The sequence below is a fragment of the Nicotiana tabacum genome, chromosome 12 (genome assembly GCF_000715075.1).
Source record: "Nicotiana tabacum cultivar K326 chromosome 12, ASM71507v2, whole genome shotgun sequence".
NCBI classification, from domain to species: Eukaryota; Viridiplantae; Streptophyta; class Magnoliopsida; order Solanales; family Solanaceae; genus Nicotiana; species Nicotiana tabacum.
Window position 1 is genome coordinate 58,780,672 of NC_134091.1, and position 15,283 is coordinate 58,795,954.

Sequence of the window (15,283 nt, forward strand, 5' to 3'; positions counted from 1 at the left end):
ACTGAATGGTAAAAGTACGTAGGGCAATTGAACTGATTTTCATCAGACTGCAAGAAAAGAAAAAGGGAAAAAGAACAAATGAATAAATAAATAAATTCTGACCGTTGCTGCCAACCTTGATTGGCCTGTTGAATAGCTAAACGTGAAGAATGCATTATTGAATGGATAACTTCAAGAAGAGGTTTACATGGATCCTCCTCTGGGCTTTAAAGAAAGGTATGAAACTAGAGTGTGCAAGCTAAAGAAATCTCTACGGGCTCAAACAGTCTCCAAGAGTTTGGTTTAAGAGGTTTACTCAATTTATTAAAAAACAAGGGTATACTCAAGGGCAAGTAGATTTCTGAAAGAGACAGGGTGTGTGGGTGTCGGCCAGCTGAAACATCTATTGATCCGAAAATAAAATTAGGAAACAAGCAGGAAATTCAATTTGACAAAAGTCAAGGGATAGTTTCCTAGTTTGTTTTTTCTCTTTCTATAAATCTGTACCTCTAAAGATGAACAAAGTATCGCATTTCCGGTACCAAAACTTACAAAATCTGCCTGCGTTTAATTGGAAAACTACTTTCATTTTCTCCATCAAATATTTATATTAAATGATTTTCACATGACAAACGTGATTATGCAGGAGAAGAAGTGGGATGATAGAAAAACCAAATTTTCAGTTCTGATACAGGACCAAGTTAGTGGACACTTCAAAACACATGAATCAGGATATGTTTCAATGCAGAGAAGTTGAGGTTGCACACAAATTACATTAAGTTGACATCCCCTCTAGATTGTCATAATTTAAGGGGACCTCCCTTCTAGTTCTAAAAATCACACAAACCTCTGATCTACTTAAATCTATGATTGCACAAATTTCCCTTCTATTCATCAAAAATAAGCTAGGTGATGAGTATCCTCTTACTTCTTCTGCCAAACTTCACTAAATTGCAGCAGCTTAAGGAAAACTATTTCTTGCACATAATGAGTTTAGAGGGACACAAAAAGGGAAAAAAGAACATAAAACATAACTGTTAGTTTACAGATATGTATAGTGTAGTCTTGTCCCACATTGGAAGAGGAGTAATATCTCCTTGTAGTGTATAGCTATAAATAGGGACCTCTTGTATTGTATTTATTATCCAATATCAATAACATATTTTCTCCCGTGCCTTCTCACATGGTATCAGAGCATTAGTGAGAAAAGATCGTTGTGCGTCATTCCAGCGTTAACCGGGAAGAAAGAACTTAGTCATCGTGCAATTTTTCCGGTGACCTAAGGCTTGTCTAAGTGAAAGTCACTTCCTGTCGGTGTTGTGCTAAAACCAACACCACCACGAGGTAGATCACCCTCCGACGACCAACCCCTGAAATTTTATCCGACAGAAAAGCCGCCACGCTCATCCACGCGCCGGCGACAACAACTTTTCCGGCGAGGGTTCCGGTTACTTTCCGGCCATTTTTTGGCGAAGCTTCTTCAGGACAGTGTGCTCTCCTCAAAATTCCGAGCCTACCCATCTAATTCAAATCAAATTCCGACCACTTTTATATTTTTCCGGCGTGAACAGTGACCTTTCCGGCCATTTTTTTTTTAAAAATATTTCTTCAGGACAGCTTGCTCACAAGGGAATTCCGAGTCTATCCATCCTGGTTACGACAAATTCCGACAACTTTGGAATTTTCCGGCGACCTACAGTGTTTCCGGCGCAGAACAGTGTTTTGTTTTCCTGCTGTAAACGGTGTTTTTCAAGCTATTTCTTCAGTTTTCTTACAGGAATTACTTATTTCCACTATTTCAAGTTAACCCTACTACTACAAATTGTAGCGACATGGGAACCGATACTTTGAATAGTCGGATGGTTTCTTTAGCAAATTATATTGAGTTCCTTCAGTACAAAGCAGGTAAACAGACATCTTCTGAGATAGCTTCTGTTGTTCAAACAGGTAATAGCGTGACTTGTTTCTCCCAATCTTTATCCTCTGAGTCTTGGGTCATTGATTCAGGTGCATCAGATCATATTTCTGGTAACAAATCTCTTTTCACTACTATTTCGTATTCTCAATCTCTTCCAAAAGTCACAATGGCCAATGGGTCTCAAACCATGGCAACTGCAATAGGTCAAGCAAGCCCACTTCCTTCCTTACCTTTAGATTCAGTCCTTTATGTTCCCAATAGTCTTTTTAATCTCATAGTTGTTAGTCGCTTAGCCAAATCACTTAAATGTGCTGTTTTATTTCTTGATGACCATGTTTTTATACAGGAACGTAGTACGGGGCGGATCATTGGTACCGGGTGTGAATCAAACGGACTTTATTATCTTATCCTTGCTAAATCACATGGACTCACATCTTGTCTTCCTTCTACAACTTGTCATGTTACTGATTCACCAGATTTATTACATAAACGATTGGGACATCCCAGTTTGTCAAAACTTCAGAAAATGGTATCTGGTTTATCTCACTTGTCAGCTCTAGAGTGTGAGTCATGTCAGCTCGGTAAGCATACTCGCTCCCATTTTTCTCGGCGTCTTGATAATCGAGCAGAGTCACCTTTTACTTTAGTCCATTCAGATGTTTGGGGTCCTAGTCGGATTAGTTCCACCTTGGGATTCTGCTACTTTGTCAGTTTCATTGATGATTATTCCAGGTGCACTTGAATATTTTTGATAAAAAATCGATCCGAGCTATTTTCTATTTTCCAGACCTTCCACGCTGAAATTCAAAATCAATTTGGGGTTTCTATTCACACATTTCTTAGTGATAATGCCCGCGGGTATTTGTCTTCCCCATTTCAGCAGTTTATGAAATCTCATGGGATTATTCATCAAACATCTTGTCCGTACACATCTCAACAAAATGGGGTAGCTGAAAGAAAGAATAGGCATCTTATTGAAACTGCTCGTACCCTACTCATACAATCCCATGCTCCGTTGCGTTTTTTGGGGATGCAATTCTTACATCTTGCTATCTTATTAATCGTATGTCATCTTCAACTATCCAGAACCAAGTTCCATTCTCTGTCATGTTTCCCCACTTACCTTTGTTCTCTCTTCCACCTCGTATCTTTGGAAGCATTTGTTTTGTCCATAACCTTATTCCAGGAACAGATAAGTTAGCTCCCCGTACTCTTAAGTGCGTATTTCTGGGTTTCTCGAGAACACAAAAGGGGTATCGATGCTACTCTCCTGACCTCCAGCGGTACCTTATGTCCGCTGATGTTACCTTCTTTGAAACCCAATCATACTTCACAAGTTCAGGTCATCACTTAGATATTTCTGAGGTACTACCAGTTTCATCTTTTGGAGATTCATTCACTCCAGCTCCACCACCTACAGCTCCAGTTGTAGCTCCACCACCTACAGCTCCAGTTGTAGCTCCACCACCTACAGCACCAGTTGTAGCTCCACCACTTATAGCTCCAGTTGTAGCTCCACCACCTACAGCTCCAGTTCCACCACCTACAGCTCCAGTTGTAGCTCCACCACCTATAGCTCCAGTTCCTCCACATAATCCAGTTTAACCTTCTGCAACTCCACCACTCTTGACTTATCATCGTCGTCCACATCCAGCATCGGGCCCAGGTGATTCACGCCCCGCATCAGATTCTGCACCTACTGCGGACTTGTCTCCCCTTAGTCAACCAATTGCACTCCGCAAAGGTGTACGATCCACATTTAATCCTAATCCCCACTATGTCGGTTTAAGTTATCATCACATGTCGTCACCTCATTATACTTTTATATCTTCTTTGTCCATTATTTCTATCCCTAAGTCTACAGGTGAGGCACTATCTCATCCAGGATGGCGACATGCTATGATAGACAAGATGTCTGCTTTACATGCGAATGGCACTTGGGAGCTTGTTCCTCTTCCTGCAGGTAAGTCTACTGTTGGTTGTCGTTGGGTTTATGCAGTCAAAGTCGGCCCGGATGGCCAGGTTGATCGGCTTAAGGCTCGTCTTGTTGCAAAAGGATATACTCAGATTTTTGGGCTCGATTATAGTGATACTTTCTCTCCCGTGGCTAAAGTAGCATCTATTCGTCTCTTTTTGTCCATGGATGTTGTACGTCATTGGCCTCTTTATCAGTTAGACATTAAGAATGCTTTTCTCCACGGTGATCTTGAGGAAGAAGTTTATATAGAGCAACCACCTCGTTTTGTTGCTCATGGGGAGTTTAATGGTTGTGTGTGCAGATTGCGCAGGTCACTATATGGTTTGAAACAGTCCCCTCGAGCTTGGTTTGGTAAGTTCAGCACAATTATTCAGAAGTTCGGCATGACTCGTAGTGAGGCTGACCACTCATGTTTTATCGGCATTCTGCTCCTAATCTGTGTATTTATCTAGTGGTTTATGTTGATGATATTGTTATTACTGGCAATGATCAGGATGGTATTACTAATTTGAAGCAACATCTCTTTCAGCACTTCCAGACTAAGGATCTGGGCAGATTGAAGTATTTTCTAGGTATTGAGGTCGCTCAGTCTAGCTCAGGTATTGTTATTTCACAGCGGAAGTATGCCTTAGACATTCTTGAGGAGACTGGAATGATGGGTTGCAGACCTATTGACTCTCCTATGGATCCGAATGCTAAGCTTCTGCCTGGACAGCGGGAGCCTCTTAGAGACCCTACGAGATATAGGAGGTTGGTTGGCAAATTGAATTATCTCACAGTGACTAGACCTGACATTTCTTTTCCGGTGAGTGTTGTAAGTCAGTTTATGGATTCTCCCTGTGATAGTCACTGGGATGCAGTTATTCGCATTCTTCGGTATATAAAGTCAGCTCCAGGCAAAGGATTACTATTCGAGGATCAAGGCCACGAGCAGATTGTTGGGTACACAGATGTTGATTGGGCAGGATCACCTTTTGATAGACGTTCTACGTCTGGATATTGTGTTCCAGTATGAGGTAACTTGGTCTCGTGGAAGATCAAGAAACAGAATGTAGTTGCTCGATCTAGCGCCGAAGCCGAATATCGGGCCATGGCTATGGCGACGTGTGAGTTAGTTTGGGTCAAGCAGTTTCTCAAGGAGTTAAAGTTCGGAGAAATCAGTAAGATGGAACTAGTGTGTGATAACCAAGCTGCTCTTCATATTGCGTCAAATCCGGTGTTCCATGAGAGGACTAAACACATTGAGATCGACTGTCACTTTGTCAGAGAAAAAATACTTTCAGGAGATACTGTTACCAAGTTTGTAAAGTCGAATGATCAACTAGCAGAGATTTTCACTAAGTCTCTTACTGGTTCTCGTATTAGCTACATGTGTAACAAGCTCGGTACATATGATGTGTATGCACCGGCTTGAGGGGAGTGTTAGTTTACAGATATGTATAGTGTAGTCTTGTCCCACATTGGAAGAGGAGTAATATCTCCTTGTAGTGTATAGCTATAAATAGGGACCTCTTGTATTGTATTTAATATCCAATATCAATAACATATTTTTTCTCGTGCCTTTTCACAATAACGAATATCGATATTTGGTCATCACGATAAAATCATGCTCATATAAGCAGCTATGAGACAAACCCAACCAATGGTCCTGCAATACATCAACCTTGATCAAGAAAATTGGACCAATTTCCCTCCTATTAGTCAACTGTCAGCTTGGTGTTAATTAGAAGAAATATCACCAAGCTTTAAAAATAAATACGCATATTGGTATCCTATTAAGTGGGCGTTTGGACATAAGAGTTGTAAAATTCCGGAAAAAGTGAAATTATTTTTCAAGTGAAAATGGTATTTGAAAATTGGAGTTTCCTATGGAAAAGGAAAAATTTTCTATGCTTAAGGCTTTTTTAGAGAGAGAGAGTAGGGGGGGGGGGGGGGGCACGGAAGATTGGTCCGCTCCGAAAAGCTGAGTTTTTCGGTTCACCCCCCTATGTGGTCGGCCTTCTTAACGACATTCGAATAGAACTCAACGTTGTGCGCTAGGTGGAAAGCCTTCGATGACTTCCTTATGAAAGCATCAATTTTTATTTAGGTATAGACGGTATCTCTTTATTCTTGGTGATATTGACCACATTTCTGATCCCTATTTGCATTTTATTGGCCTCAAGACAGAGACGAGCAGACTAGGATCATAAGGTTAAGATAGGGCGGGTCTCATGAGATCTATGCCGGCCGTCGGAATCAAACGAAGGTCGAAGGACCATTTATGTTTGGACATGAATATAATTTTGGGTTGTTTTTAAATTTTTGTGAGTGATCTGAGTGAAAATTTTGAAAAACAGCTTTGGGAGTTTCTCAAATGTTCAAAAATTTCCAAAATTCATCTTCAAATAAAAATTGAAAATTTTATGGCCAAACACTGATTTCGAAAAAAGTGAAAAATTTTCGAAAAAAAGTGAAAAAAAATTCATGGCCCAACGGGCTCTTCTTCTATCAAACATCACTAACTTGCGGTATCTGATAGCAAATTATACTTTCATCAATAATGTTCCCTTATTCTATTTCTTCTTCATATGAAAACTTGCCTGTATAAACAGCAACACCACATGCCCATTCTGTGTTCCTCAAATAGCATGATTGGAGAATTGTATTTTTAATGGTCAAAGGGCATACATCATTGTCCAAGAACGGAGGAAATAGCCTCATATTTGCATCAAATCTTCTGATGTCTTTATCCGGAATGGGACACTCAATTACACCCTGTAGAAGAACGTCAACATGTAGAATACACAAGAAGAAACTTTCACCAGAACGAATACTAACAGATTATTTCCCTGCAATAGAAAGCAGTATTATTTACCTTGATTTTGTGCAACAATTCGGAATCTATTCCCATACAAGCAGAGGCAACCACCCTTGTCTTAAGATCAGTTTCACCATCAAGGGCAGCTGTCTGTAATATGATATAGCAATAAAAAATGTCCTATAAGTCAGTTTGAACAGAGGTGATCATCAAAGCGTATTATTCCAGAAGACTGAAAAGCATAGGGTCATCCATCAGGAAAAAGCCAGCAAATCTATTAATAAATAATTAAAATCAAATAGAGCACATCCATCAGTAAAAGATGCAAGCAAGAAGTGTTTTGATTTAGTCCCGCAGTTTACATTGGAGCATCCACAATTTGTGTGCACCGAGTTTTCAATAAAGTTATATTATCATAAGCTCTTGGTGACGTAGGAGCCAAATTTTTCACACTTACCCAATTGAATTCCCAGAGCACCAAAAAAGGTATGCTTTTTCACTTGGATAGCAGCGAGAGGAGCTATATTGACGGCATATAATTTGGAAAAAAGGTGGATTACATATGTCAGGTGGTGCTTCATGTGCAAAAGTTCAGGTCAAGATGTGAATCACCTACCACTACATTGTCGATTGGCAGCTTGCTTGTGGTGTGAGATTTTGAGATGGTTTGGATGCAATGGGTGATCTGGGCACAGTTACGGAGGTACTCTCCAACGGGAAATTCAGAAGAAGAAAGAGAAGTCGAAGAGCATGGATGTTGCGCTACTAGCACTTATGTGGATCCTGTGGAAGGAAAAGAATAGCAGAACATTTGATGGTATAGAGAACAATACGCTTGAGGACTATCCTCATTTCTGGTTACTTTTTGGTGCATCCATGAAGGTCCAGTGTGTATAGAAGATTGGGTGTTGTTTTGTTGATCTCTACATTTTTGGTATACTACTTGTATACGGGTGATTTTCCCATTATTAATAAGAGTATTTACCTTATAAAAAAGAAAGATAAGTCTAAAACATCAAGTATAATTTTTCTCAAGAATCTCATGACTCCTGTGATACCCTTCCAAACAATAACAACCATCCTTTATCCTAACTAACGACAACCATCAGATCCTAACACGTCTGCTTAGTACTTCAGGTAAAGAGGAAGAGGTGCAACATAATCTTCTACAACAGAAAAACTTTGATGAAGGCATAATGATTTACCTCCACGTAACAAAGACCTTGTGGATCAGATGTACCAATCAAGACCAGATCACAGGGCACTTCATCATTCTCGCGAAGCCATACTATGTTACCAACACAAATGTCTTGGGCTTGAATCTACAAGGAAATACAAGTAAAGTAGACATTTAATCAGTATCAGAATTCTGGTGAAACAATAAACAAGAAAATAATTACAGAGATGATGAAATAGAATACGTAAAAGTGAGTCAAGATACTCGCTCAAGCCAAAAGTAAAAATCATATTCTGACTACGAAGGGTGTTATACGAGAAGCTGCACATTAACTTTTCAACTTAGTGGAAAAGAACAATGGAAGGTCGTATTAAGAAACTAAAGTTTGACCACGTAACTTTTGGGGGTATGTTCACTTCAGGACAGAATAGGTGAAAGAAATCAGACAAATCCAAAGTTGAATTAAATCAAATAAGAAATGAACTTTCTGATATAGTTTCTGATATAAGAGAACAAAAATGTAATGAAAAATGTAGACATTAATGTTATACATGTTTTCTGGTGCCCTTCCGCACAACCCAAACTTCTTTCTCATTAGCTTTCTTGTCCGAAAGATATCTATTGTAATCATCCCATGCCTCCTTTGTTGCTGAGACTGCAAATATAAAGATGAGAGGGCCCCATGTACTAGCAGGATTTACTGGAGTGATGAGTGACCATAGTTGAAGGCAAGCAATCAACAAAAAGTACTGGTTCATAAATCGGCTGGAAACAAAAAAGATAAAGCTGTTAGGAAAAGGGAGAGATAGATATTTAGAAATTCAAGCTCACAACAGAATAAGAAAGAGTTGGTTCCTTTTACAAAGTTTGATGCAAGAAACAATCTAGACAACAATGAATAGGATAATAACAGACCCGAAAGAAGGTTACAAATAAAATTGATAATGTAATGAAACAAGCACAAATGAATTAATTGGCGCACTAAATCACAATGTTGCATGATAGCAAAACATTCGTGAGAAACCCAAAATGTCAAATCCACATGTTCACTGACTCAATCTATAATAGAATGCAAAAATTTTATGACAACAAATTTAAAAAGTTACCTGAATTGTTCCCACAAGTTCTTTGGAAGAAAATTCCATACAGTATATTTTCTGTTCGAGATACGGTTGTCACAGTAAACATTGTTTGACAGATCATCATCGTCAATATAAACATAACGCTTCATTGTTGACTTATATGCACGTTTTCATGTAATAGCTGCTGATTTTGAGGTTAAAGCACATCTAGCGTCATATGGGTCTATTCATTACCAAAGAATTAGAAGTGTACCTGCAAGATTGATAAAACTGATAAGGTTAACAACTACATTACAAAAACAATAAGGACTTGTAAGGAAGAAACTGGACAATGATCAGAAAACAATAAAGACCAGAAAATCTGACTCATCCAAAGCCAAACATTATCAGAACAAGAATTGCTGCTCAAAGTTGATGGTCAGCATGAGACCATCCCCTTAGGAGTCCGATAGACAGATATGTAGGATTTTATCTTTTAACAACAGACATAATGCATGATTTTGTACTTTCGGAATAGCCTATTGTCTTTGATTGCTTTTTGGTGCACGCATGAGACTCCTATTTGTATAGATAATTGGTGTCTTTCGTAGAGAATCGTGTTTTCTTGTATATTCTCTACTTTTTGGTATATCTCTCCTCCAGATTACTGAAAGGTTGATAATTGGAAGCACTAGAAGGATACGAGTATACCTAAAATCATATGGAAGGAAGTTATCTCAAAAAACGTAAACTTTCATGGAACCGGTGCTTCTTTGTTAAAAATAAAACAGAACAAAAGAAAATTTATTACACATGTGATATCAACTTGTTGGGATTAAAACTCAGTAGTTTAACCTACAATAGGTCCAATGTTTTCCAAGTGTTCCTTTAGCCTCCTTTTAGTTTAATCAGAAATATTTATGTCAATGTGACATAAGTGTGAGATTTAGAGAACCTCAAATTCTAAAGTTTACCTAATTTTCCTTAAAAACAAATTATTTAAAGGTATTGTGTTGAGTCCCACATCGGCCATCAAGAGATGGAAGTTCTCTTTTATATGGTTTTGGGCAATCCTCACCTCATAAGCTAGCTTTTGGAGTTGAGTTAGGCCCAAGGTCCATTTCTTTATCATAGTATTAGAGCTCAGGTTCATCCCAATTTACCCGATGTTGGGCCCCATTACTGTCCACCTAAGTTGCTCGGACTTGGGTGCGGGTGTCCGATACGGGTGCGGATTTAGAGGTTGAATCCTTCATGATCTAAATTTTAAGATTCGGGGGTACGGATCCAGGCATTGATACGGGTGCGGAGATTCGGCTAAAAATAATTCAAATATCTAAAAATAGAGTTTTTTTTTATGACTGTGATGTCCGGGCCAGCTTGCCTGCACCTCAACTAATTCCACGGGATACCTTCCACCTCCCACAAGCAATAGGTACTAGGTAACTCTATCCACAAAAGCTTGGATAGATGGAAAGAAATCACCTACTGTTTTTTGCCTCCGCTGGGATTTGAACCTGAAACCTCATGGTTCTCACCCACTTCATTGACCACTAGGCTACACCCTTGGGTGCTAAAATAGAGTTACAAAGATATATCTAAATTATGAGATATTATGTGAAAAACTTAAAAGGTATTCTAAGAAGAAAAAAATATTGATCAAGAGGAGAACCCGAGAAAGAGATAAAAGGAAAAAGGACTGACATAAAAATTTCTATATACAAGTTATTTCGTTTTCTTCAATTTCACCCTAACTTTTGTTTTGATTTTAAAAATTCATTGTATATGTACTGAATTTCTCCGTCGATTTTGGTCAAAGTACCCAAAATAGATTAACCATATCTGGTACGGATCTCACACCCACGTCGTGTCGACACGGGTGCGGCATTGGAAGTGAAGAGTCCGAGCAACTTAGTTGTCCACGCTCCAGATGTCCAACCTTGGGCGTGGGAGGGGAGGGGGTGTTGAGTCCCACATCAAGTGGAAAAATATAAATAGGTCTCCTTATATGATCTTGGACAATCCTCAAATCATGAGCTAGTTTTTGTGGTCGAGTTAGGCCCAAGGTCCATTTCTTTAACATGGTATTGAGATGCCCATCCCAATTCATTAACCGATGTTGGGCCCCCCATCTTATATTGTCCACGCTCCAGATCGCCGTGCAAGGGATGTTGAGTCCCACATAGGCTATCAAGGGATGGGAAGGTCTCTTTATATGGTCTGAAAAATCCTCACCTCATGAGCTAGCTTTTGGGATTGAGTTACGCCCAACGTCCATTTCTTTATCATGCTGAAATGCTGGTTCGAATCGAACATAGACGAATCTTATAGCATACCTTTAAGGTTTAGATGATTTTTTTATCTTGCAATCATCCCTGCCCAAAGCACACCCTAATAGCATATAACCAACTAACCATGCATTCAGCTCAGCTCATGATATCACACTTTTTATAATGGCGGTATCGTGTCACCTAGCGTGCACCTTGACTATTCTGGTAGATATCTACTATCGCCCATCAGTCCAGATACCTTACTATGGTAACTTTGCTCACTAAGACTTGAGCGGATCGGAGGGAATCACCTAGCTCATGATATCATTAATTATTATTAATCTACAAGAATCCTTGGCCTACCCAAGCTGTGGAACTCACAAGTCTCACAAAATTGAAATGGTACTCCTCCAAGAACAATGATAAATTGTGATTCTACAACCAATCTGTGCTCCTACGGCAACACAATTGCCAATCAGACAATAATTCTAGGGCAAACAACCACATACAAAAAAGACAAAAGAATGTTGAGTAAATCTGTAACATAACAAATTATTTCTATAGCAATAGAGTCGCCAATCAGACTACGTTTCAGTTGTGGACCCCGTTCAACAGGCCTTTAAGTTTGAATGGTATTGAGCAGTTGTACTTGGGTTTGAGTCCCACGGTGTACACTTCTTTTTGTTTTTTACGGGTTCCCTTTTTTTGGTAACACACAAACTCCAACTTAGAACACATAACATCCAAATTTGGGATCCGTTATTGATATGTTAATGAATCGTCACTGACCAAGTTTCCTCATTTAAATTCTATCTCAAATTAACATTATACAAAGTAAAATAAAAATAAAAAGTACTAGAATTTCTCTATATTTCCTTATGGCATAAGAATCTCTAATGGGGCTAAAAGACTCCTAGAAAGCATAGGACCTAATGTAAATGTATTGACATGACCAAAACATATTCTCAACTAATTGATATCGCCTATATAATTTTTTATTATTATTATGCCCTGTCTTTCGCTAAATCTGCATTGGTTCCAAGAGATGTAGGTCTTTCGAGACAACTTCTTTTCATGTGATCTTAGGTCTACCTCGTCCCTTTTTAGCACATTAATTCGACGTGTTTTCACACTTACGACCAGTGTATCTAGAGGTCAACGCATGATATGACCAGCTATCTCAAGCGATCTTCTCTTACTTGATACTCAATTGCATTTAGGCACCAAAATACCATCTAATCTCACCTTACAGTCACTCTACTTATGTTAAGTAAACTTGCAGCTCATATCAGTCTTACTTCTACTAATCCTAAAAGTCTTATTCTCTAGAATGTTTTCTATAGTCAAGTTGGGTTGCTCTAGTGGTGAACACCCTCCACTTCCAACCAAGAGGTTGTGAGTTCGAGTCACCCCAAGAGCAAGGTGGGGAGTTCTTGGAGAGAGGGAGCCGAGGATCTATCGGAAACAACCTCTCTACCCCAGGGTAGGGGTAAGGTCTGCGTACACACTACCCTCCCCAGACCCCACTAGTGGGATTATACTGGGTTGTTGTTGTTGATCACTTTACTATCTGGTTATTTTTATTTTGCTTTTAATCATCAGCAAATACCATACTATGGGACCGTTAGATAGCTCGTCCATAACTAGGATAAATAAGTACGGGCTCAATATCGATCTTTAGTGTATTGCTTATAAGTAATAATTGTTGATCATTGGCGTAAACCCACAATTATGGAAAAATCTTTTGTATCGCCTACTACTATTCTCATGCTCGTGATGCCTCCTTCGCACATGTCATTTATGGCATTTATATATTTAACATGAATATTTTCTTCTCCAACACCCACTAAAGAGTCTTTTTTGGTACTCTATCATATGTTCTTCAGGTAAATAAACACCATGTGTAGATCTTTCTTCCTCTCGCGATAAATTTTTAGTTTTTCACCAATCTTCTTAGCAAGAATACAGCCTTTGTTGTAGATCTACCGGGCATAAATCCAAATTGATTCCCAGTCACTCTTGTAGTATCCCTAAGTCTATGTTCTATCACTCTTCCCCAAAGTTTCATCATATGACTCATAAAATTTAATGTCACGATTGTCCACACAACTTTGAATATCTCCTTATTTCTAACAAATTAGAATCAGGGTACTCTTTCTCTACTCACTGGGCATCCTATGACTTCCTAGTATAGTATTAAATAGCTTGATAAGTCACCCATTTGAAACCCTCCGAGACACTTCCAAACCTCTACGTGAATACTATTTGAACCACAAGCATCTCTCATCTTCATATTTTTCATAGCATATTTTTTCTCAATCGTCTAATTCTACTAAGTATAGCAAAAGTTCCATCGTGCATTATACCTTGTCAAAACTTCAGAGAATCGGTCTTCAATACACTTCACTTGATTTAAATCCTTACTCCTTTTCTCTCTTCATTGCGCTAGTTTAAACATTTCTTTCTCTCTTTTTCTTGTTCCTACCTTTTGGTAGGAGCCATCCAGGGCTTCCACTCGAGCTTTACTAATCACCTTCTTAGCTTCGCTCCTAGATCTCTTATACTCTTCAAATGCTTCTCCATGTTCTGCCTTTCATAACTTCTTATGGCACTCTCTTTTAGCACGAATAATTCTTTGCACCTCCTCATTCCACCACCAGGATCACCTAAACTTCTAGGCAAACCTAACACTTCACGTGCAACTTTTCAAATGCAACATAACATTTCCTTCCACATAATATCTAACTCCCCCTATAAGCCCCATGCTCCCTCTTCTCATAGTTTGTCTATGTTTTATGTTTATAGAGCACAATGAACCAAATTCATGAGACAGAAAAAACGAAAAAGTAGCACAAAAGCAAATTCACAACTGCTTCTATGAGCAATACAGTCACCAATGAGACACTAATTCTAAAGTAAACGATCCGAATTCACCCAAGGAGATAAATAGATGAACGAGCAAAATTGCAATTACTTCCAGAACAATATAATCGACGAAGGTGATTAATTAACACAAAAATTAAAATTAAGCAAGTAAAATTATTTACAAACTACTTTTAGAGCAACTTAGCCACCTATCAGACTTTCCAGTACAAACAAACCGAAATTTAAGCAAAAAGGAATAGAAAAGAAAAAAATCACTATTACTACTGAAGCAATAGAGTCGCCAATAGACTTTTGATTCTAGAATTATCCAATTTGCAGTGAGTTGTCCAGATAAAAGGAGATGCTTACGGAATCTGCGAGGATCACGGAGATTATAATGAAGTCGCCGCAGATGGTGACTGAGGGAGGTGGTGTTAGCTCTGCCGTTGACACGCGCAAACGGTGAGTTTCCGGAAAATCAACGATGTGATATTTGTCAGATGAACTTTTATTTTAGGAAGAGCATTATGTGCTACGTTAGTATTGTACGTTATGCTTTTGTGTTTGTATCTTTATATGGAACGAAACTTTATTTGTGGAAAAATCTTTGGTATCCTTGCAAAAGATTTTAAAAAGTTTATATGCTAGTATGAAAAATGTATTAATAATAATAATATATTATAATAATGTAAACTGTATTAATAACATAAAAAAATTGTTGCTAGTATGTGTAGCTTAAATAATTCAAACAAACGTATTCATTTAAGAAAAGAATTGCAACAGGTTTTAGCTAAAGGTTTATTCAAAAAAGTTAATAAGTGGTGTTAATGTGTTCTTCTACGCAAAGTTTTTATTTGGAACAAATATTTATTTCCCAAGATGTTTAAAAAAATGCTAAATATTGTCCAGATGGCTAAAATCGAGATATAAAACCTTTGGGCAAAAAGGCCTCCTGACCACTTAAACTTGCACCCGGTAAACAAACTTATAATTTTTCCAATTTAACACTTTAACTTGACGGAATAAATAGTATAATAAACCCATCCAACCGAGCGTGTATATCAATTGCGCTGGCATGTCAAATACGTCATATGATAGATTATTTATTGTGTGACATGAGTTATTTGTGGGTCTCAAATCATGTTCATGAAGGCAGGGCCATGTTCGCGGAAGGCTGCGCTGTCAAGGCATCGCGTTCTTGAGTGGAGTCCCGCGATTGCGAAGAGGAACTTTTT

At 38.5% G+C, this 15,283-nt stretch overlaps 1 protein-coding gene across 1 annotated transcript in view; it reads right to left on the reverse strand.

The window, feature by feature from the left end:
- LOC107788684 (phospholipid-transporting ATPase 2) overlaps positions 1-14,595 on the reverse strand; it is a 47,412-nt gene extending 32,817 nt beyond the window's left edge. Inside the window, exons 1-6 of the mRNA XM_075226538.1 lie at positions 14,418-14,595; positions 8,959-9,187; positions 8,404-8,617; positions 7,881-7,997; positions 6,733-6,825; positions 6,458-6,632 (exon numbers count right to left, since the gene is read on the reverse strand). Coding sequence (XP_075082639.1) covers positions 6,458-6,632; positions 6,733-6,825; positions 7,881-7,997; positions 8,404-8,617; positions 8,959-9,083 — 724 coding nt within the window. The 5' untranslated portion in view covers positions 9,084-9,187; positions 14,418-14,595. The remainder of the gene's footprint in view (positions 1-6,457; positions 6,633-6,732; positions 6,826-7,880; positions 7,998-8,403; positions 8,618-8,958; positions 9,188-14,417) is intronic.
- Positions 14,596-15,283: the final 688 nt, after the last annotated feature.